The 22,036-nt window shown below is 44.3% G+C and overlaps 1 protein-coding gene across 2 annotated transcripts in view; it reads right to left on the bottom strand.

The window, feature by feature from the left end:
- RYK (receptor like tyrosine kinase) overlaps positions 1 to 20,947 on the bottom strand; it is a 55,002-nt gene extending 34,055 nt beyond the window's left edge. For both annotated transcript variants that reach the window (XM_082055865.1, XM_082055866.1), the window contains exons 1-6: positions 20,607 to 20,947; positions 6,222 to 6,343; positions 4,295 to 4,394; positions 3,096 to 3,230; positions 1,091 to 1,147; positions 305 to 449 (exon numbers count right to left, since the gene is read on the bottom strand). In XM_082055865.1, the coding sequence (XP_081911991.1) occupies positions 305 to 449; positions 1,091 to 1,147; positions 3,096 to 3,230; positions 4,295 to 4,394; positions 6,222 to 6,343; positions 20,607 to 20,904 (857 nt within the window). In that variant the 5' untranslated portion in view covers positions 20,905 to 20,947. The remainder of the gene's footprint in view (positions 1 to 304; positions 450 to 1,090; positions 1,148 to 3,095; positions 3,231 to 4,294; positions 4,395 to 6,221; positions 6,344 to 20,606) is intronic.
- Positions 20,948 to 22,036: the final 1,089 nt, after the last annotated feature.

Below are 22,036 nucleotides of genomic sequence, written 5' to 3'. Positions count from 1 at the left end.
TCAATCAAATAGAGAAAACTGAAACTCAACCCCCTGCGGAAGTCAGTAAAAAAAAATGAACATTTTCAGCCTGCCTAAGAATCTATCAAATGTTCCTTCAATCCTGACAATCTGTCCAAAATTTCCCCACTTTTCTGCAGCACAGCACTTACCACAACTCCGCACACCCAGGAACCGTTACAGCTTGACAGCAAGGGCAGAAATTACAATTTATTAATACAGAGTATTCATTTTGAGACCAGAACTCCCACAAATGTGGGTAAAAGTGTTCCAAAAAACACACGTGCAAAGCTTGAATACGTACCTGTCATCCAGCTCTATCCTCTTCATGCTGTGGAGATGCAAGACGGCCAGTATTATTGCCACCAGGAATATAACGGCACAGCACACGCCCACGCTGATGTAAAACACGCGGGTGGAAGTGGTGGGAGCTGCGTTTACGGGATCGACTGGAATAGAAAGGTGGAAAGTTATTGAACTTCCCTCAAAAAAAAAAAAAGAATTGAAAATATATATATAGTTATATATATAGTTAGTTAGTTCCCAGGCTGCAGTGCTGCTGTCCCCAGACTTGGCCATGTTTCCTGTCACCCCAGTGTGGCAGGAGGACAAAATAAGGTTCCTATTGAAGAAGAAATGTCGACAGGAACGTCCCAAAATCATCCATTGCTTTCCAAAAGCATTTTGGCAAAACTGTTCACATTTTGGGTGTCCCAGAGGCACAGTCGGTATTTCCAGCTAGAAGAGGAAGGAGTAAAAGAAACCACCTCGTTCGATTCATTCAAGTCAAACAGTGAACCAGACAGGTCCTAAAGTCGAGAAAATCAATCAGAGTCATGTAGGGAAACCAAAGCCCCCAAGATGGCATTAAAAAAAGAGTTGTTAGGTGACTTGGAATAGGTTTTCTTCCTCTTCACCAGTATATATTCCCAGTTAAAATAATGAATTACAAATCAAACCCACTAAAATTCTGGCTGTAGAACAGACTACCTGGGGAGCATTTTCATAGGGAACGCTGCAGAAACAAAGAATGTCACAAGTTCTTTCATTTTTTACACCCAAAGTAAGTTCTAAGCTCAGAATTACTCACAGATAGCCTTGCTGCTGTTCCTGTCAGACGCTGGGGATTTTAGTTCTGGTTCAAGCTCTAAAGAGAAGAGAGAAAACCATTAAGTTTGGTGCACATTTATCAGTGTAGCCCTTCACACGCCTCATTTACGGAGAAACAAACCTGCTTTTCCAAATAGGTGAGCTAGATTTCCATTTTAAATATATAACCGTTATATAAAATCACTCTTCTTTAAGACACAAGTCAGATATTTCATCACTGATATATATACGTCCTTTGAGGCCACACTTGAACCCACCTAAAAACCCCTCTGGCTTATCCAAAGTAGCAGCCAGTAAAAAGAGGAGGTGCAGAGTTTGTGAGCACTAAGGCACTAAAAGATCTCGCAGAATCGGTTACTACAGAACAGAAGATTTCTTGGTAGAATTTCTCTGGTAGAAATTCTAATTTTACTCATTGTAGGAAAAAGTCAACGATGCAGCCACAGGTGCTTTGTCTTCTCAGCTGATGGTTTAAAACCGAAGGATGAAAAAGGCAACGCCTATTTAAAATATGGAACAAAAGGCACAAGAGCAGTGGTTGGGTTGGTGTGTGAAAACGGTCCTTTAGCAAGGGGATCAATGTTCATTATGCTTCCCCCCAGCACAGTCCCTTCTGACTCCTTGGTCAGCCAGTTCAGTCTGATAAACTTGGGAAAAAATAACCCAGGGGAAGGAAAATCTGAAAAAAAAAACCTCCTTTTCTTTGTTTTAATTCCCTTTTTTAAACTTTAGGAGGAACTACTACAAACGCCTAGAGCAAAACCGCCAGCAAGTTCCTGCATAGTTTTAACTTATGTACTAAATTAAATCAGACATCGTCAATCGACTCACAAACCAAAAAAAGGTGTCTCCTTCAGATTATTATCAGCAAGACCTTCTTCATTTTCACCAGAAAAAGAGATACACTTCAAATTAAGAATTATCTTCCTGGAATATCAACGTGAGGAACGTATCATGCGCTAAAAAAAAACTGTCAGAAGTTCATCCTTGGACATTCACACCCAAGAGAAGCGATGAAAGAACCTTGTGATGCCCATGAAAATACTTCTAGGAAGCAGCACCAGGAGATGGTAACAATCCAAGAATAAAACGCACCTGCAGATTCCCAAGTCAAAAGAGTCGATCTGGGATTTCTGAATTCTGCATTATCTACCAAGAGTATTTTGTAGCCGAAGGCTGAAAGACTAACACCTACTCGTGTTCCCTATATAGCCAATTTTATCACAGTTTATAAACCAAGTAGATTTTGTCGGTAAAGCTTAGGAAATGTGAATATTCTGAATGCTACAGTTTGGAGGAAACCAATTTGTGAACACAAGCCCTATGGGGAGAGGCTGAGGGAGCTGGGCTTGTTTAGTCTGGAGAAGAGGGGGCTTAGAGGTGAGCTCAGCACTCTCTAGAACTACTTAAAGGGAAGTTATAGCCAGATAGGGATTGGGCTCTTCTCCCAGGCAGTCAGCAATAGGACAAGGGGGCATGGGCTTCAACTCTGCCAGGGGAAATTTAGGCTGGAGATTAGAAAGCAATTCTTTGCAGAGAGAGTGATCAGGCATTGGAATGGCTGCCCAGGGAGGTGCTGGACTCACTGGCCCTGGAGGTTTTTAAACTGAGACTGGACATGGCACTTAGTGCCATGATCTAGTAAACGGACTGGAGTTGGACCAAGGGTTGGACTTGATGATCTCTGAGGTCTTTTCCAACCCAGTCGATTCTGTGTGATTCCTTCCAAGAAAATGCTTTTTGCTATAAATTTAAAAAGTTCAGTCAATGCAGAACACTTGGGGAAATTATTCGTCCACTGGTTTCTGCTTTTATTAAAAGTCCCCAATTGTCTCTGAAAGGCAAAATTTTACCTGGTTTCTTCTCATCCTCTCCAACATACCCTCTGAGTGACTGTTACTCATGGACCATACACCTTCCCACCCTTTTTTCTGCTTATACATTAAGCCCGACACCTTTCCAATGTTCAAAATGTAATGTCTTACTTTTGTAGCACATTTTCCTTCGTTTGAAATTTAAAACTGTGATGTTTTTGGATGAATTTATTGTCAAGTTGAGCTGCATTAGTATTGTGACCTCGGAGTCGAGTCTGCCAGTGCAGGAGAGTTCCACGCGGAACACTGAAACCAAAACACAATGACAATTTAATTTGAGCACTTTGCAGACACTGTGGTAAAAGAATATTTAAATAGGGGTCTTTCTACACAATGTTTTTAAAATACATTTTTTAAAAACTTGCTATTAAGAAATGCTGGTTTAGTCTTCATGCCTTGTAACTTATTAAAGCATTAAAGGGCATAAGTTTTAAATTTACACAAGTTATTTTAAAGCTTAGAGATTAGTAAAACACATAATATCTGTGGATAAGTGACCATTAGCTCTGCTGCCACAAGAGATACCTCCACGGTCGTAGAAAGCCAGAAAATGTCATTTTTCTTCTCTCTTTTTCAAACGCTGATAAGTTTTGCCTATTTCACAACAGTTAACTTGGAATATTTTGGTCCCTGCAAATCTGACCGGAATGAAAGCTTAATCTAATCTGACATTATTTACTTTCTAGCTTTTATACCACTATTATTTAGACCAACAGAGCCTAATTCCCTAGAGTGTGCTTTCACAGAAACATGGTACAAAACCGAAACATCAATTTATTTTTATTGCCCTTTGAAAAAATCTAAGGGAGTACAAGCAACCCAGCTGAATGGGCAAGAAATGATGATCACTGGCACATTTCCCGAAACAAATAAAGTTGTTTCTAGTATAAATCCTATGGAGGAGTTTATATGTATTCAAAATACTTCCCTTAAACTTACCAGAATGTATTAACGACTCTCACACATCTTGAGATGTCATGTCTATAGGTTAGAGAAGTTAAAGGCGTGGATTTTCAAATCCATGCAATTGCTAATGATTCCTGTTGAATGGGAACCGTGTGTATGTATATATGTATGTGTGTGTGTATATATATATATAAACATCACGTTTCCTTTGCAGGAAAATCTCTATCCTCCCCTAAACAATAGGGGAATAAAAAACCTACTCTAATAGTCTCAATTTTAGCAATGTTGTTACTATTGTAGAAGGCCTGAAAACATATGTTCAATAGAGAAAAATTACACAAAGTGCCACCAGAAAGAATTATTAGTATCAACCCTACAAGCACATTTTGGGGTGGGGAGTTTACCTGAAAGGGTGCGAGGAACTTCTCCTTGGAGGGAAATGTTGGCCTGGGGCACAGCCATGGCCACGGGATTATCCACCTGGAACCCCAGTTTGTACTCAACCTGCAACAACAGTTGGGAGATGGGAAACGCGTCAGAAACCTCTACAGCTGGAAAAAGAAATGGTACGTACACCACTTCATGATTCTTCTTGAAATTCAAATAACACCAGTGATTCTAGGTGCCCAGATTCAAAAGTTTCTTATGTGAAGTCTAAACATCAGACTTTCGCAGTGGTTCAAATTAAGAAAGGCAAAATAGAAGCCACTCTCTAAATCACTACTGAAAATTTGGGGCAGAATCTAAAGTGCTGTATTGAAAAACAAAACACAAACCTCACTTGCTGATAGTTTTAAACCTACCTGTTCAAAAGCCAGTTTGTTAAAACCATAGGAATTCAAAAAATTCCCCCTCCTTTAGTCAGTTTGATAAACTACCCTGCCAAAATTGCTTACGAACAGTTTATTCAACTATAGGCAAGATTTTCTTTCCACTTAAAAGCTGATTTTACAAATATCCATTCAATAAAATACAGGACCTATTGCAACTAAGTCAATAAGCTCCTGTGGGAAATTCATCCACACTCAGTTGAATGAATTAAGTTTGACTTTGTTTGCCCTATTAATATATCTTTTTTCCCCCCTCTTCTTTCTCAAACATAATAGGATGTATTTATGTTATCAATTGATTTTTCAGTCACGATGCCAAGGGTAGAAACATAACCCAGTTTCTGAGCTCCTATAAACTGCATTACAGCCGTCCCACAAAGCTGGCATGGATGTCAAGTGGTGCAAGCACAGGAATAAAAGAAGGGCTACACGAGCCCAAAAATTCTTATTCTAAAGTCGCAGACCCACGGAAACTCATGGCAGGGACAGCTGTCCAGCTTGCTTACACTTCATTATCCTGTCAGTCATGTGGCTCAATTGTGGGCTTAATTCTTTATTCTGCCTCCAGTGCCCTGACGTATCTCTGACGCTTATTCTGTTTCTTCAAGGACAGCATCAACTTATTTCTTAAAAGAACAAATTATAATAGAAGCTTCTAAGGTGAATTTTCCTGTTGTGACTGTTTCCTGTTTCCTCCATGGCTGGAGTAGTAACAACAAGGAAACTCAAAGGTCCTACCTGAATGGCAAGTGACTGAACTGCCTGGACCAAACAGCCAAAATTTGCATCGCATAAGTTACACCTTAAAAGAAGCTGAAGGAGTCTCCAGAAATTGCATTGGAGTTATTAATGTTACTGTTCCTACTGCAGTCTTTCCTATTTAAGGATAGAACAATAACCATCGCTCAAGTTTAAAACAAAAAAGAAGGAGAATCTGGCAGAGACAAAACAGATCGTTTCAGACATAAATTGTTAAGTACCTGGAAATCCTTCAAAAATGTAAGAGCACATGCAATCTTTATGGCAGCGGTTGCTGCATGCTCCAGCCACCGTGATTAAGGAAAATAAAAATTCCTTTCCATTTAATAGGTGTTTGGTAATAACACGCTGGATGCTACTTTTACAGGTTCTCATTGTCTCCAAACATATGTTTCTAGACATCTCTAAAACACTTTTGCTCTACATTTGATTTCCAGAGGCTTCAGTTCACGGCTGCACCTTCGGTGTGTTCAATGCACCACCAGACAAGATTTCACAGCTTGTAACATATACACATGTAGCTTGCCAGAACATCAAAGTACTTCAAAATAAGTGGTTTAGACCTTTCTAAAAGAAGAAAGGAACAGTCTGGTTACCTAGAATCTCAACTTATTGCCCGCAATCATGTAAATAATTTGGTAATTTCTGGAAAGAAAAAAGCCATTTAATTATAATAGTGGGTATATACTAGCAATACAGATGGTGTCTCGAGCACTCCAACACAGAAGCTGCGCCTGCTTACCTTGGATTTCGCATGCCAGCTGAAGTGGAGGTTGTTGGTCTCGCTGGGTATCAAGAGGTTGAAGGACAACGCGTAGTGATTAACCACATCGTTCCTCACGTAGGACAACTCCGCATCAAGCCCTGTGAGGAGAAATAAAAGGGTGAGACAGGGAAGGGCAGGACCAGCAGTTAATACATGGGGACAAACGACTCTCAGCTCCGCTTGGATTCAAATAATTAAGCAAATGGTTCCTCGAGTCCATAAATCCAATTGCAGGTTTGGAACATAGTGGAAGGAAACAAGACTTTTCACACAGTCCTCCAAAAGAGTCATTACAGACCCTCCCGAACGCACCCCCTTTGCCTCTGGGAATCACGGGTCCAGTTTTGCTCTTATTTATGATCAAGTACACTCAAAACAAACTGCTTTGGATTATCAGCTCAGTATTTTTCTCCTGGCAAAGCTCATTTCTTGAGCCTGAGACACATAAGCGCTATGAAATTAACTTCAAGGAAATTAGATCATAACACACAGTGAGAAGAGGAATGACATTTGCCCACCAAATAATACTAATATTTTATGCCAACCCTTTGCTTTCCGGACATTTTAATAAACCTAGAGAGTCAAAAGACCCACAAAACTATTACAGAGCACTAAAGTGCATTTTCCTAAATAAGACGCATACTCTGATATTAAAAACATTAAACGATACTAAAACGCACACGTTCCAAGGTCACACTGAACACAGGGCAGGACCCCCAGTGTCACTAGCAATTAGTGGTAAAATAAACATTACAAGTTAACCCCCTTCCCTGCAGCTGTACAATTAATCCCAGGTCCATATCCTCAGGACAAAACCACCCTGTATTCGGAATCAATACTGTTTTGTCTTGTCTCGTGCTGCTTTTCTCCCATCGCTCCCAATTAAACGCTATCCAGGCTCAGCAATATATCGACGCGCTAAAAGAACAACTGGGTAAATCGGATACGCTGAGTTCAATTCAAATGTTCACTGTGCAACTGGGAACGTAAATAACTGAGTTATTTTTATTACAGCTAGAAAGTCAAACTGGAGAGACCTTGACTCCAAGAGTTTAAGGCATCCTGAAGTTATTCCAAGAATCTAGAGAATCATGAAAGGATTGGGGTTTTTAAGAAAGGAAAAACAAATCAAAAGTAACTATAGAACTTTGTAGTCAAGCTGGATTTGAAGAAAGGGAAAATTAGCTTAAAAGAAATAAATTCCTCCCACCTAGCGCAAAAAATGGGCACCGACCAGTGCAAAGTGATAAGCATTCTCTTATTCCCGAATTTGACTTAATCCACCTTGTTTTCACAAGATATAGAAATGAAGCCGAGACGTTCCTCTTCATTCAGGTTGCTTTTAAACACTTGTATTCCCTGCTGGCTCATTAGTGTCCTGAAGCTTAATTAAAACCCAAGAGTATATAATGACAGATACCAGGGGGTGGTGAGGAGGAGAACCCGAGACTGGATGGGTGAAAAACAACCGAACAGCCCAGGGAAAAACGCTCTCAAATTGTATCTTGGGCAGAAAAAGAGGCAGGTGATTCCTACATGCTGAATGTAATCAGCCTGAGACAGTGTAAAATCAATAACATTTAAAAGTTAGACCTTTCTTCTCCAATTTGTCCTTATTTCCGCTCGAGAATAAATGGTGAGCGCAGAAAACACATCGATGAACGGAATGGGGCTGGGGGGACAACAGATGCACACCTTGAACTGAATAAAACTTTGAAAGCACAAAGAAACAACATCCAAAGTAGCTTGCCCAGATCATTTTTACATGTGTACATGTTTATAAATGAAACCTACCTCAGATTTTTAAAAAGAGTGTGGAGAAGAGCTCACAACCCTCAGACATTTGCCATTAGATCCAGTCGAGAAGATGGGAAGATTCACAGGCATAAACTTATTGAAGTATTGAAATCAAATCCAGTAAGTACAAGTTATTAAAAACAACAAAATGAGGAGGACAAAAGGATTAGCAGGTGAAACAAAGAAACCCTTCTTTTGCTGATAAAGTCACACCAAGGATTAGACGTTCATGAAAACAGTTTCAGAACTTGTAACGCTGAGATTTTCAAGGTGAGAGCCTTTAATTTAATAAAATCTTTGTAGAGAAACCGGTCATAGAAAATGAACAAGTGCACAGTAATATAACTGCCTGTTACAAAAACTGCCCTTTATAAAACCAACATAAAAGGCAATCCTAATTGAAGCTGCCAAGCATAAATATCTTGACATACGATAATATCCAACGTTGTACAAAACCAAATTACCTTCCAGAAAATCAATCAAACCTTTAAGCTTGAATGGTGGCGCAACCCTGAGTAATTCAATCACAGAGAACACTAATGTTTCAATGCCTGTGCGGCCATACAAAGCTACACACTAACAGGCAATGCTAATTTTATCAATTAAACAGCTTTGCGCTAAGAGCAGCATGAGAATCAACATCAGGTTTTATTGCTTCAGAAAATTATGCTCTCATTAAAAGGTAAAATAATTTAAGAGACTGATGTTTCACCGATGCTCATCGTTGTCCTATTGATCCAAATTTGCAGGAAGAGCTTGAGAAAACAGTGCAGCGCTGAACTCGTAAGAAAAAGCAGAAGATCACGTGGTTTAATGTCCTGTTTCTATCAGGGGTGTACAGAAAACTAATCTAAAACCAAAGTAAACACACGGTGAGTCTTTGTCAGTAGGTCCTATAGATTTTTTGTTTTCTTCTATGAATTTGGATAAACGCTGTCACAAACCCTGGGAACCAACAGATACGTACTTGGGAAATGTCAGTGTTTCGACACTCTAAGGTATTTTTTTTCCCTTTATCAATAATTAAAACATTTCCCCTATAGTCCATCGTTTCACATCAGTGAACTGCAGACAAAATCTAATGTTCCTAAGCTTTGCTTCCAGACCATCCTCCCACCCCTCATTTTTCATCCCCTCGCTGCCTCCTCCACCTCGATCCTGAATTCCTGAAGCACTTTGTCTATGTAATTTCTCTCAATCGGGCCAGTAAAACAAGCCAAAAAATTGCAGTTGAACCTGCCAGTCGCTTTGCTCACTGCACTCTTGGGCGTCCTCCGTTTTTGCGAGTGTTTCGCTTAGAGAAAAGTTCCCCCAGAAATTGCTCAAGAGCTCCATGGTGGGTGGACCCTGGGTTTCCACAACGAGTCCGTTTTAGCCAAGAGAAGCGTATGGTTTTCTCAAGCTCTTCCCGCAAAGTCGGATCAACAGGACAACGATGAGCGCCGGTGAAACTTCAAACAGGTTCAGATCTCACTGGGAGCGACCTCTGTTCAATCAGAGACTTTGCTCCTTGTTATCTATGAACCTTTTTACACACAACAACCTGTGCTGCCTGATTGCTTCGATTTCCAGAGTGCTTTAAGTGCTATTATTAACTCCCTCTGGAGTAAAAACGCCTAAGGAGTTTGTAGAAAAACACACCAGGCTCCATTACCACGACAGTTTGAGTCTCTCAGAATTGCTTTAACTCTGCATTTCACCTTTTTTCTTCAGACTTGCACATTCACACCTGCCTTGCAGCGCTCCTTATTTAAACACTCAGCAAGCCAAGTTCAGGGAGTCAAGCTGGAAAAACACTAAAGCAGAGAATAACAACAACAAAACCTCAATCAGTTTAACACCCTGAATTAAGGAGGATGCTCAGGAGCCCCCATGTGAAGGGTCAGACTGCAGCAGCACTTAGAGCTTACACTAAAATAGCACCATTCCCTTACCTTAGTCTGGGCTTTTAGCGCGAATCTAATAGCAATCTGCTAACGATGGTTGACATAATTGGTTCTCCAGCCGCCTACCTAACCCTCTGGTAGATTCCTGTGTCCAGAAATAACTGAAATTAGTGTCTGTTTTCTCAATACACTACTCTGTAATTTGGAAGAGTTTCTTCATAAGCAGCTGAGAAATCTCTGCAGCGCAATGTCAAATCACTGCTCCTGACTCACAGCCACTGAAATAAATCCATTGAGAAGAGCTGCAGTCAAACAAGTAATTATCTTTATATAAATATTCTATTTGTTCAGAGCTTTACGTGCTCTAGAGAACGACATCTCTGCTCCTGAGCAGCTGAACATCCACGGGAAAGAATACGAACCTGACGCTTCAACATCCCTTTGCCACCACCCTACTTTTTTCCTGCCGTTTCCTTTCATTACCATAAGTCTTTCATTACCATAAGTGCACCATAAGTCTGAAAGACTGACTTTAAACCCTAAGCTTTCCTTTTCTTTTTGCAACAGCATGCTGGCAAAATTCTTCTATTTTCACACCATCAGCCTAAGCAACAAGAAAACACAGCTGAAGAATCAAAAATCAGCTCCTGACTACTGATACTTTATTTTAGAGGGAAGTCTTTCCCAGCCTTCTTAGTTTGAATGTATTTAATTAGTTCAACAATCAGTTTACACGGGGTTAAAACTACAACTGGGAGTTTAAAAAAAATATGAGGAAATCAAATACAAACTGATCCACGTGGATCAATTTGATTTAAGAAAATAGCAAGCTATTGGACGTGGAATATGAAGCACCTGAATACACACACACAAAAGATTTCTTATATCCTATTTGTATATATCCAAAGTGAACTCTCCTTTAATAAAACAAGTGAGATTATAGCCTCCTACTTGCATTTTTTACTCTATTTTTCCACAACGGTTAGAGCTGCTGCTCAGGAATTTGGGCTGAAATACTTGCTTTTCAATGTCTTACGGGCCCTGAGCATCTGGAAAAGATGACTGATGAAAAATAGTACCAGGGGGAAAAAAGAAGTTAAATCTTAAGTAACATAGAGATGATGAAGAAATAGCTTTTCACTCTCAAAACACCAGTGCCAGAGAACATCAAAGGGTGCTGTCCAGTGTCAAGCTTGTAAGGCAAATTCAGCAGACACTAATCCATCAGTACTCACTAATGCACTTTCTACTTTCTGCTTAGAAATGTTTCTTCCCTGATTGTTGAATAGTCCTTCCACTCATTGCCTGACACTTAAGGAAAAAATAAAATTGAGAAAAAACACACCAAGACAAAAGAATCCTCCTTTTTGGGGGACAACTTCCAACTTGTGCGTCAAGTTCTTCATTGTCTACTTGCATCTATCTCAACCCTTTCCTTCTAAACTTCAGGCTAAGCTTTGCTGGAAAGGGATGGATTATAATCCAGTATCACACAGACCTCGGAAAAAAATACAGTATTGAATGCATGGAAAACAGACTAGAAATAAAAATCACAGCTTGACCTACCACCAAAGCATGCTGAAATTCTATGGGATTGTGCTAACGTTACCTTGTTAACATCACAGTGATTGGCGGGGCTCCAGAATTAAGTCCATTCTGACCTCCAGGGAAGGTTTCTCCCCCCTGAGTTCCTCATTGGGAACAGTACAGTTGCTCAGGAGCGCGGTTATTTACACAAAGGGCTTTGTTACCTGCACAAAATCATCTTCTCATGAGCTGGAGACGGAAGACAATACGCAAGGCATTCAATGTGAGGAAATACTCCACATAACTTGAAGGCAATGACTGCATCCTTGAAAACCAACTAAGACTTCCTCGCAGGGAATCTTAGGGGGAAACTTCCCAACATTTAGCAAACAAGAGGAAAAACTCTTTAATGAGAGCTCTCAGCAAACCCCCATGAATCAGCACCGACAGATCACTCACAATTCATCTTCTTGATGCTGTTCATTAGAATTTGCAAGTTCAACACCATGGGCAAACAGGGTTTTTCTCACTTTTTGAAAGTCAGAGCAGCCTCTTCCCTTCTCCGGGCAGAACACAAGTAAACTCTGCTCCTTCTAAATACCTTCTAAATTAAATTTGCCCCTTTGAAACTTAAAAAAATACTAAAACTCCAACAAAACCAGCAGTCACTTTGCTATTAGTAACCAGAATAGTGCACATGAGTTATCCAAGGGCTGATTCTAAAGGAAAGATGTGACACTGAGATACCTGAAGGCAGGAGAAAATTAGTGCCAGGGACCTTCAAAGCCAATATCGGGACTAATGAGCAAGTGCAAGCAGAACAGACGGGAACAGGAATGGGGCAGATACAGGGTTGGAGGAGACAGAAAGGGAACTCTCATTTGCCCATTCATTTTGCTTTATATTTTTATATCCCAGCATGAAACAAAATAAAATACAACAGTGTAAGCCACCTTTAGAAGGCGTCTCTGTCAGCAGCCATGAGTCGTTCTGTAACAACCACCTGAGTACAAATTAAAACAAAATTTAAAACACACACCTCTCACAGTGCATCAGACTTCTCAACCTTTAAATTCATGGTTTTAGTTCTGCGACCGACTGCCAAAGGCATAATGCACCCTTCACATCTGCCCAGATGCTCTGGAAGGCTTCCATCACAGATATGAATTGTTTAACGCAAAACTAAGCTCCGCACAAAATAAACCAGGTCTACTCACTTCCGTGGCAATCTGCATGCTAAGAAATAAGAAATATTAAACTCTGGGGCTTTCCTTTTAGAAGGGATTATTCTACATGGCCATTCACTAACTTCATAAAGGCTAAAACAGTTTTGAGAGGATAATCATCTTTAGTTTACCAACCTGCTCGGCTTCACCATTGCTACCGCTGGCATCACATATTCCGAGCGGCTGCAGCTTTTCCAGCCCACCAAGCAGCAGCTCCAATGCTTACATTACTGCTCTTATCTTTCCCAAGCAGCGTGGTGAAATCAATATACTGGTTAATTTAATTACGGCTATTCAACACCCAGTAAGTGGAAGCGAAATTCTAAAGCACCGCATTAGTTTCATGCTGTTGCTTCTGCTCCCAGCTCTCCAAAGCAGTCAGTGCAAATAGGCAAGTTATCTGCTTGAGAGGACGACAAAGGCAGAGATGGAAGAGAAATAATGCGCTTGAAGCCTCTGCTATCGCAGCCTTTGTACCGCCACAAGGCGTTTTCAGAGAGCGTTAGCGTTCATTCTTACACGGGATCTGCTGGTGCTGCTGCCATTCATGGAGGGAAAAAAAGAGAAAGGGAAAAAAATCACTTCATCAGGCACAACTCATTAAATGCGCTTCATCCTTCAGGCGCTCTCCACTTTCTCAGTTGAGTCCGCAAGTATGATTTTAATACTAAATTACTAGAGGAATAGACTCTAACTAAAGGTCCTTCTGCTGCAAGGAAAGTAGGAGCCTCGGTGATATTTCAGCCTGTGTAGTTTCAGGTAGGAATTAGTCATCAAGCAATCCTGTTTCACTACAGCTCAGCACAACTACAAACCAAGGTACATTCAGAATGTGCCTCATTAATTCAGCTTTTCCAGTATCCAAACATGACTCTGAATAGCAGAAGGGGAGGAGAAAAAACACAAGATTTTCCCAAATACACCATCTTTTGAAGTACCCCCACACCAGTGAGTCCAGCACAGCTCCAGCTCTCAGGGATTTTTCATGCCTGCGACCACGATTCTTATCTCTTGTATTTCCCTCTGCCCTGTTTAGGAGCAGTTTCAGTCCCAGCCTTTCGTGCTGCCCTCTCTCCTGTGTACAGGGAGCGTTTTGCCTCCATTTGCTCTCTCTGGTTCCCATTCTGTCTATGCACTGGAGGGAGAAAGAACATGTATTCATAGAGGCCAAACAATCAACACTGAGAAAGAAGATACTGCCAAAGCGAACACAGGTGTCAAAATCACAGCAGCGAGGAATGCAGCTTCGGGATTTTCTTTTCCCCCCACTCATCAGGTCAGCCTTCAGTCTCAGAGGTCAGATTTCTTCCACAAATGTTACAAAAGCCACAAGCGATTATCACCAGACAGACCCAGGGAGCTGGAATGGCTGTTTCCTCCCAGGACAGAGCAGCAGAGGTTAGACTTTTCCATTACTAAATGAAATCCATCCTAGACTCATGCAAAGGAATATTCTTCCCCAGTGAGTGACAATTTGGAATGCTGCACCACGGAAGCCGAGCTGCTTGCTGACCATGCCAGTCCCTCCTGCGCGGCCCAGTTGCAGAAACAAATCACTTCCCCCAGGAAGGACTCAGACAGAATCCCCCGGCGTTTTTTAAATCCCGACACATAGGCTGGCGTGATAAAGCAGGTGGCAGAAATCAACCCATCAATACGCACAAGGACTTCGGTATTTCCCAGACTTTCCTCTCAATGGCAGTCACACAGAATTAATTATTTCAAAGCACTTCAAACCCAGGCTAGAAGCTGCCCCTCCACTGGCATCGCTCCCCATGGCTATTTCAAACTTTTCAAGCATGTTCTTCTGCTGGCTTGCAAGCCCTACAAATATTGCAGGGGGTTTCTATGACTCTGAAGAAACAGCTACCCACACACTATTTGAACTTTGCAAATTAAAAGTGAGTTAACAGAAAAGGGCAGAGGAACCCCAAATGCAGCTTGTTCTCATAAACCTCAAAACGACATTGACATGAGGCGCGGTACGCGGTAAATCAGACGGACAAGCATCCAAGTGCACCGAAAAGGCTCCAAACCGAAAACAGATTGCTCGGCTCCGCTACGCAAGGAACTTGTCCCAACCTGCTGTGGCTTGTGAGCGGCCAGATGTTGCTGTGCGCGGCCTCCAAACCCTCCACCGCTCCAAAATGGGCTTGAGTGACGTTCCCCGGTGACACTAAAGATTGAGACTAAAGAGCTTTACAGGGCGAGGTAATAAAATAATTATCCCAAAGACAACACATCCAATTAAGTGGAATACAGCAGAATATTTTTAGACCAGCATCAGCAATGCGGTTTTGTTACAGTGCATGGCGTCCAGCAAGATTAAAAGCTTGCTTTCCATCCAGCTCGGTGCACCTACGGTAATTTTTAATTAAGTTCCCTTTCAAATGGTAAACCAAAGCATTAATATGCAGGTTTCCGCACTCCTGCAAAAGCAAGCGGGTGGACCGCAGCAATACAATACTTGATTTTGCATGGGACATGAAAATAGCTACTGCTCTTCAGAGGTGAGCACTTACAAGCTAGAAAACAAGGATTTATGAACATGCATACAAGTGAACAAAATTCTGAACTCTTGGTCACGTATCACAGACACTTGCTTCGAGACCTTGGGGTACTCAAACACCTGCTCTTCCATGGACATCTCATCCTCTAGCAACTACCCAAAGGCTCTTTGCTGTATTTTCTCTGTCCTGAAGAGGTAACACATACAAGCGTCTGTACTTTACCCACCTCATATGGAAATTTATTTGAGGTGCTACTAACAAAACCCACTGGGTTGCGATGCTGTCAAGGAGTGGGCTTTTAACAAGGCTCTGAAGCAGTTCAAGAATCACAAGAAATACTTCAACCTTTCAATGATTTGAACACCCAGCTCATCCCAGCACATCAGTTTTCAGCTCCCTTTCACAACACGGACAAACAACCAGGCGACAGACAACGGAACAAGAGGATTTCCAGTCACTACAAACCCAGTGCAAGCCCCAGAAAGCACTTTTGATGTGAACTCCTGCTGCAAGCTCCCCAAAATAGTGCCATGAAGAAAGCTGTTCCACAGTATGAAATCTTAATTAAGATCAACTGCTGCAATAAGTCGATGTTTTGTCTAGTTCAGATGGAGACTAAACTACATTTGGCCTAAAATTGACCAGGGCTCTGCTCAGCTCTGGTGAAGCCACACCTGGAGTACTGGGCTCCCCAGCACAAGAGACACGGAGCTACTGGAGAGAGTCCAGCAAAGGACACCAAGATGGTTAAAGGCTCAGGGTGGCCCTGCTTGAGCAGGGGGTTGAACCAGATGATCTCCAGAGGCCCCTGCCAACCTCCACCGCAGGGCAATTTCAAAAACCATCCCACCCTCTGCTACAACAGATTTTGCACCCCAAAACCAGATAGTTCATTTCAGTAAGCTGCACACTGGCTTCAAATAAAATTCTAGAACATGTAAAAAAATGTCACATAAGTGTTCATTAATTTAACTCTTCAATTAAGCAAGTGCAAATAAAAAACTAACAGAAGACGACATTCAATACGATTACTCAGAAGAAAGCAGGCCAGAAAATACTAAGTTTGCAAACTCAACGCAAGCATTGTAGGACTTCTGACTTTAAGATTCTCTACAATTCTAGTTAATCCTCCCATACATACGCTTTATGATAACCCCTAGTTCTGTGACAACAGTATTTTTCCCCCCTTGGGACTTAAATCTCATTTACCATTTAAGACTAGATCTATGTCTAGAAAGAACCAGAGCCACGTGATAAGGAGAGACCACAAGACCAATTTCACAGCAGAATAACCCCTGCAAGAACAGACAGGATCGTCCTCCCTGCTTAAGCACCTTGTTGCTGCCATGAACAATTAGGTGCTATCTCATGAATGCTGCAAAAGAACTGCCTGCAATGCAAGAAAAAACCTGCTGAAGCCAAGTTTTCACAGGCAACTATTGACTCTGGTCCTTGTGGGGTGTAACCCAAGGTCTCCAGTGAGGTTGAGCTGCAGAACTGTCCAAACTCATAGCTGAAGGTCTAGGAGATACACCATGAATGCATTACGTGCTAAATAATGCTATCTACTTTAAATAGATTCATTGTTAAAGTTTGCTAACTAATATTAATGGATTTTTTTTCCTTATTCTCTAAAGCTTAGTTTGTTACCTGCCAAGCAGGGAAACATGTGCCTTTATATCACAGGATCCTGTGAATAACAGATCAACAGAGGATTTCAACATCGGGCAATCACCACATTCAGACTTCACAGGAAAATTTGAATGAAAGTCACTACATCAAGTGAATAACTCATCACTAATTTAACACCATCTGTCTTGTGAGTTTAGCACCATGAGGTGGTCAATAAAAAGCGATACGATCAGGTGGTGTTATCATACCTACAGAGTTAGCAACTCCATAAGATCAACACTACTTTCTTCAGGTTTATGTGCAAGTCCAAAAAAATATTGTCCACACAAACCAACTCCCAAAAGCTACAGCTCATGGTGCCATCCCTGAAGTCACCTCAGCCAAGTCCCCCTGACTAACTCATGTCTCATTCTACCTTTATCCCTTCTATCCCTTAATCCTGCCTGGTGTGAGTGGGATCTGACACATTCAAATATGTGAAAAACACTTTTTTTTTTTTTCCCCCCCCAAAGGCTTATAGTTTGGATGGTTGTGAACCTTTTCCATGAGAATGACAAGAGACTTCTGACAGAGACACCATCTGCCCACCATATAGAAAGTCGTGCTTTCAGGCCATGAGAACTCCGCAGCTTTTCAAAAGAAAAAGCCATCTCACACGACAAGACGAGCCAGTTTTCTCTAGTTCTCTTCTCTGTAAAGTTCTGAAGATTTCAAAACAACCCCTCCTAAGGCAAACACATGGTCAGAATCACACAGCCTAACGGTGGAAATCTGGCATAAGCACACAGGAAAGTAGCAGGCAGTTTTGCTACAAACCATAGTATCTGTTCTGCCTCTGTGCCACAAAAAGAAGAGCCACAAATAAGCAAGTCACTAGTTCATTTACAAGAGCCACAGCCTAATGAAAAACACAGGCCATGGTTCCATGAGACACCAAACTCTGGGTTTGAGGAGAGCAGAAGCACCTCGATGCTCCACTGAAGCCATGCAGTCCCACAGATTTTCCACTGGAGATGCTCCGGCTTTACACGGAGGACGCACCATCTGACTGCCTGCGGCTGATTCAACAGACACATCAAATCTGTGATCTAGAGATGGGGGTAACATTAAGAAACATGAAAACACGCCACAGAATGTAGTAACTCCAGGTAACATTGGGGTTTCTGAGCACTTCAGAAAGCTGAAGAGTTTTCTGTTCAACCACAGCAAGACAGTAGTAGAGACAAAGTTAGTTTAGAAACAAAAGGTGAGAGAAATTAGCTTCTGTGTTTATATTAGAAGCTTCACTGAACCTAACAGTTCGCATTTTCCCATCTGCGGTGAAAGACTATTCCAGCATCCCCCGAGCTACGGCTTTCCTCAAAGAAGTTACAGATGCCGAAACCATAAACTTGATTGTCCAGAAACCCAATTCAGATACTACAAAACTGGCTATTTTTAATCAGCTCGTCTTGTTTCCAGAAGTGTGAAGAGCTGGAACAAATGCATCTGGCCCTTCAGACTTTCTTCTGCCAGAGCAATACGTATTAATAGTTATCAGAAACATGATTGCTTGTGTCTAGGTGCTTCATTAAACTACATCTTACTTAAAACAGCTAGTAGGTGTAGAATACTCCTGAAATAAAGTCTGCTCAAGCCAAAAACACAAGGTAAAATAAACTTTCAGATCTACAACAGATTTCAAGTGATCTGCATCCCACTAGCTGAAAAATGCACCAGTATGTCTCTGGATTAGAGTCCAGGTTATCAAATCCTTTGGGGTCGCAGAAGCAGAACAGATTGTTAAATGTCAGGTACTTTAAGTGATATAAAACAGCTACAGACAGCTTGAGTAATAAGTGACTTTCACAATGTTAGCAACAAACACCTGTAAGAGAGGTTCCAGGATGCAATTTAACTTAAAAAATAATAACAACAGTAGATCTTCCCCCCTCAGTTGTTAGCTTAATGATGAATAATTACGCTAGTGGACCACGGAAGTCTGCGCAAATCCAACTAAATACACATTTGAGGACAGTGCAAACCTTACCATTCAGTATTTCCAAGATTAACTACTTGTTTAGAAACTCAGCTAAACAGCAAGCCTGACATTTTTATCCTCCGTCTGTAACAGAGCATCTGGCAGCAAGTACATGCAGTGTAAAAATGATGGGAACAGAATGCTAATCACTAGAACAAGCCATCAGGGAAAAAATGTTTACAGTGTTATTCAGTCCCCAGATCCCCCGACTTGGGTCAGCTACGTGCCTGCAGAGTTCAAATTAACTGGAGATATTTTTATTTTGTCCATTTGATGCAAATAAAGTCTTGTGCTACCCGTTTTTTAGCTCACTGACACACAAGGACACTTATTGAAAAAACAAATCACTAAGGATACCAATGTGTTTGTTTTGAGACTCCAGTCACCCACTCTAAACAAGAGCCTAAGCAAGCCAAAGGCCTACAGAAAACAAATCTTTGTTTAATTCAGAGACTCCCCAAGCAAAAAACTACTGCGAACGCCTTCCACAGCGGGCCAGATGGGGGACTTCACAAACAGTCTCCAAGTACTCGCACAGCAATTGTCAGCCTGCCTAGAAATTAAGATTCCTTTCACGCACGCACCCAATTATTGCCAGGTCTCCTCTCTGCCCTCTGAATGTCACTTGCCTCGCTAATTAAATCACAGGCCTGAACTCATCTCTTCCAGGGCTCACCCTACTCCCACGGGGCATCATCCCCAGTCACTTGAATTTAGGGAGCCCCTCAGCATCAGGGTAAAGCCCAGGGCCCTTTTCTTCCCTTAAAACCCCAACCACACACACCAGGCAGCACAGAGACTCTTCCCAGGGTCCCTGGACTCATCTGTTCTGCTCCCCTCAGTCCCACAGATCCCCAGATTCACCCAACCCCACAGCCCCACATTCTCTGTTGAGCCTCCAGCTCTGCTCACAGACCCCTCCATCCTCCCTGCACCCCACACCTGTCACCTCACACCAGTCCCACAGGCATCCCCACGGACCCCTACAGCCACTGCTACCCCCTCCAGCCCCACTGACCCCCACCATCCCCACAGACTCCCCCATCCTCTTCCAGACACCCAAACCACCACCTCTGCCCCCCAAAACTTCCCCCAGCCCCTTTCAGGCACCTGCATGCTCAACATCACCTCAGTGCCACAGATCCCCAGATCCACCCAACCCCACAGGCTCCCAACCTCTGCTGAGCCCCAGGTCCTCCAGACCCCTCCATCCCCCTGCACCCCACACTTGTCACCTCACACCAGTCCCATAGATGTCCCCATGGACGCCCACAGCCACTGCTAACCCCTCCAGCCCCACAGACTCCCCCATCCTCTTCCAGCCTCTCAAACCACCACCCCAACCCCCCAAAACTCCACACCAGCCCCTTTTAGGCACCTGCACCCTCAACACCACCTCAGTCCCACAGATCCCCAGATTCACCCAACCCCACAGCCACCATCCTCTGCCAAACCCCAGCTCCTCCAACCCTGCTCACAGACCCCTCCATCCCCCCTGCACCCCACACTTGTCACCTCACACAAGTGCCACGGACATCTTCACGGACACCCCCAGCCCCCCCACCCCTCCCAGCTCCACAGACTCCCCCATCCTCTTCCAGACACCCAAAACGCCCCCTCAGCCCCCCAGAACTCCCCCCAGCCCCTTTTGGGCGCCCACACCCCCAACATCACCTCAGTCCCATAGACCCCCACCCCTCCCCCGGCCCCGCTCCCCTCCCCAGCCCCATAGGCCTCGCGTCCCCCGCCGGGCCCGCACTCACCGATGAGCCGCCGCACCTCCTCCTCGCTCAGGTACAGGCTGAGGCTGGGCCCGGGGCCGGCGGGGGGCCAGTCCGGGGGCCCCGCGGCGTGCGGGCCGGAGCTGGGGCCGGCCTGGCCCTGGGCGCCGGCGGGCAGGAGCAGCAGCAGCGGCAGGAGACGGAGGAGATGGCGGCGCGGGCCCCGCACCCGGCACGACGGCGGCCGCCGCCCCGCGCCCGCCTCCCCCAGCCCCGAAAGGGGCCGGCCCCGCCGCCCCCCGCCGGGCTCTAGCCGCCCGGCCCGGCGGCCCGGCAGCATGGCTCCGCGGGGAGGGCCGGGACCCCCGCCCCACCGAACCCCTCACACGCCGCGGCCGCCAGGCCCCGCCCCGCCGCTCATAGCTGCGCGCGCCCGACGCCGCCGCTGGCGCCGCTTCCTCCGCGGCGGCGCCGCAAGCTCCGCCCCGCGCACGCGCGCCGCGCAACCCCGCCCCCGCCCTTCGCCTGAGGGGCCGCCGCAGCCGCGGCCCGCGGGGAGTGCGGTGTTGTTGCTGCACATCGACGACCCGGTCGTGGCCGGTGCCTCACGGGCTCGGTGCCTGGCGCTTGGGGGCTGTCTGGACGCGTCCTGAGGGACGGCTGAAGCGGGGAACACCGCGGCCCGAGCACACGGCCGGTCCCCGCGCAATTGCTGTCAGCCCGCACACCGCCCTCAGCCGCGCCGCGGGCATCTCCGGGCTGTGCCAGACACAGGGGTGGCGTGGCCACCTGTCACCTGCCACAACCCGTCCTGACCATCTACCCCAACCCGCCCTGACCATCTACCCCAACCTGTCATCTACCCCAACCGGTCCTGACCATCTACCCCAACTGGTCCTGACCATCTACCCCAATCTGTCATCTACCCCAACCCGTGCTGACCATCTACCCCAACCCGTGCTGACCATCTACCCCAACCTGTCCTGACCATCTACCCCAACCCGTGCTGACCATCTACCCCAACCCGTCCTGTCCATCTACCCCAACCCGTCCTGACCATCTACCCCAACCCGTCCTGACCATCTACCCCAACCCGTCCTGACCATCTACCCCAACCTATTCATCTACCCCAACCCGTCCTGACCATCTACCACAACCGGTCCTGACCATCTACCCCAACCCGTCCTGACCATCTACCTCAACCCGTCCTGACCATCTACCCCAACCTGCCCCAGCCGCCTACCCCAACCCGTCCTGACCATCTATCCCAACCTGTCCATCTACCCCAACCTGTCCTGACCATCTACCACAACCCATCCTGGTCACCCTCCTCAACCTGTCCTGCTCAATACCCCACCCTGGCCACCCACCGCATTCCCAGCCACAGGCAGGCCTGGCAGCTGGGTGACTGGTGTCTGTTCCACATGGCTGAGAATACCCTGCCAAAACATCCCAGAAAAAAAAAAAAAAAA

Source organism: Streptopelia decaocto (genome assembly GCF_964273445.1).
Source record: "Streptopelia decaocto genome assembly, chromosome: 6".
NCBI classification, from domain to species: Eukaryota; Metazoa; Chordata; class Aves; order Columbiformes; family Columbidae; genus Streptopelia; species Streptopelia decaocto.
The sequence above is the reverse complement of the archived record's forward strand: the minus strand, read 5'-3'. Positions and strand labels throughout refer to the sequence as shown.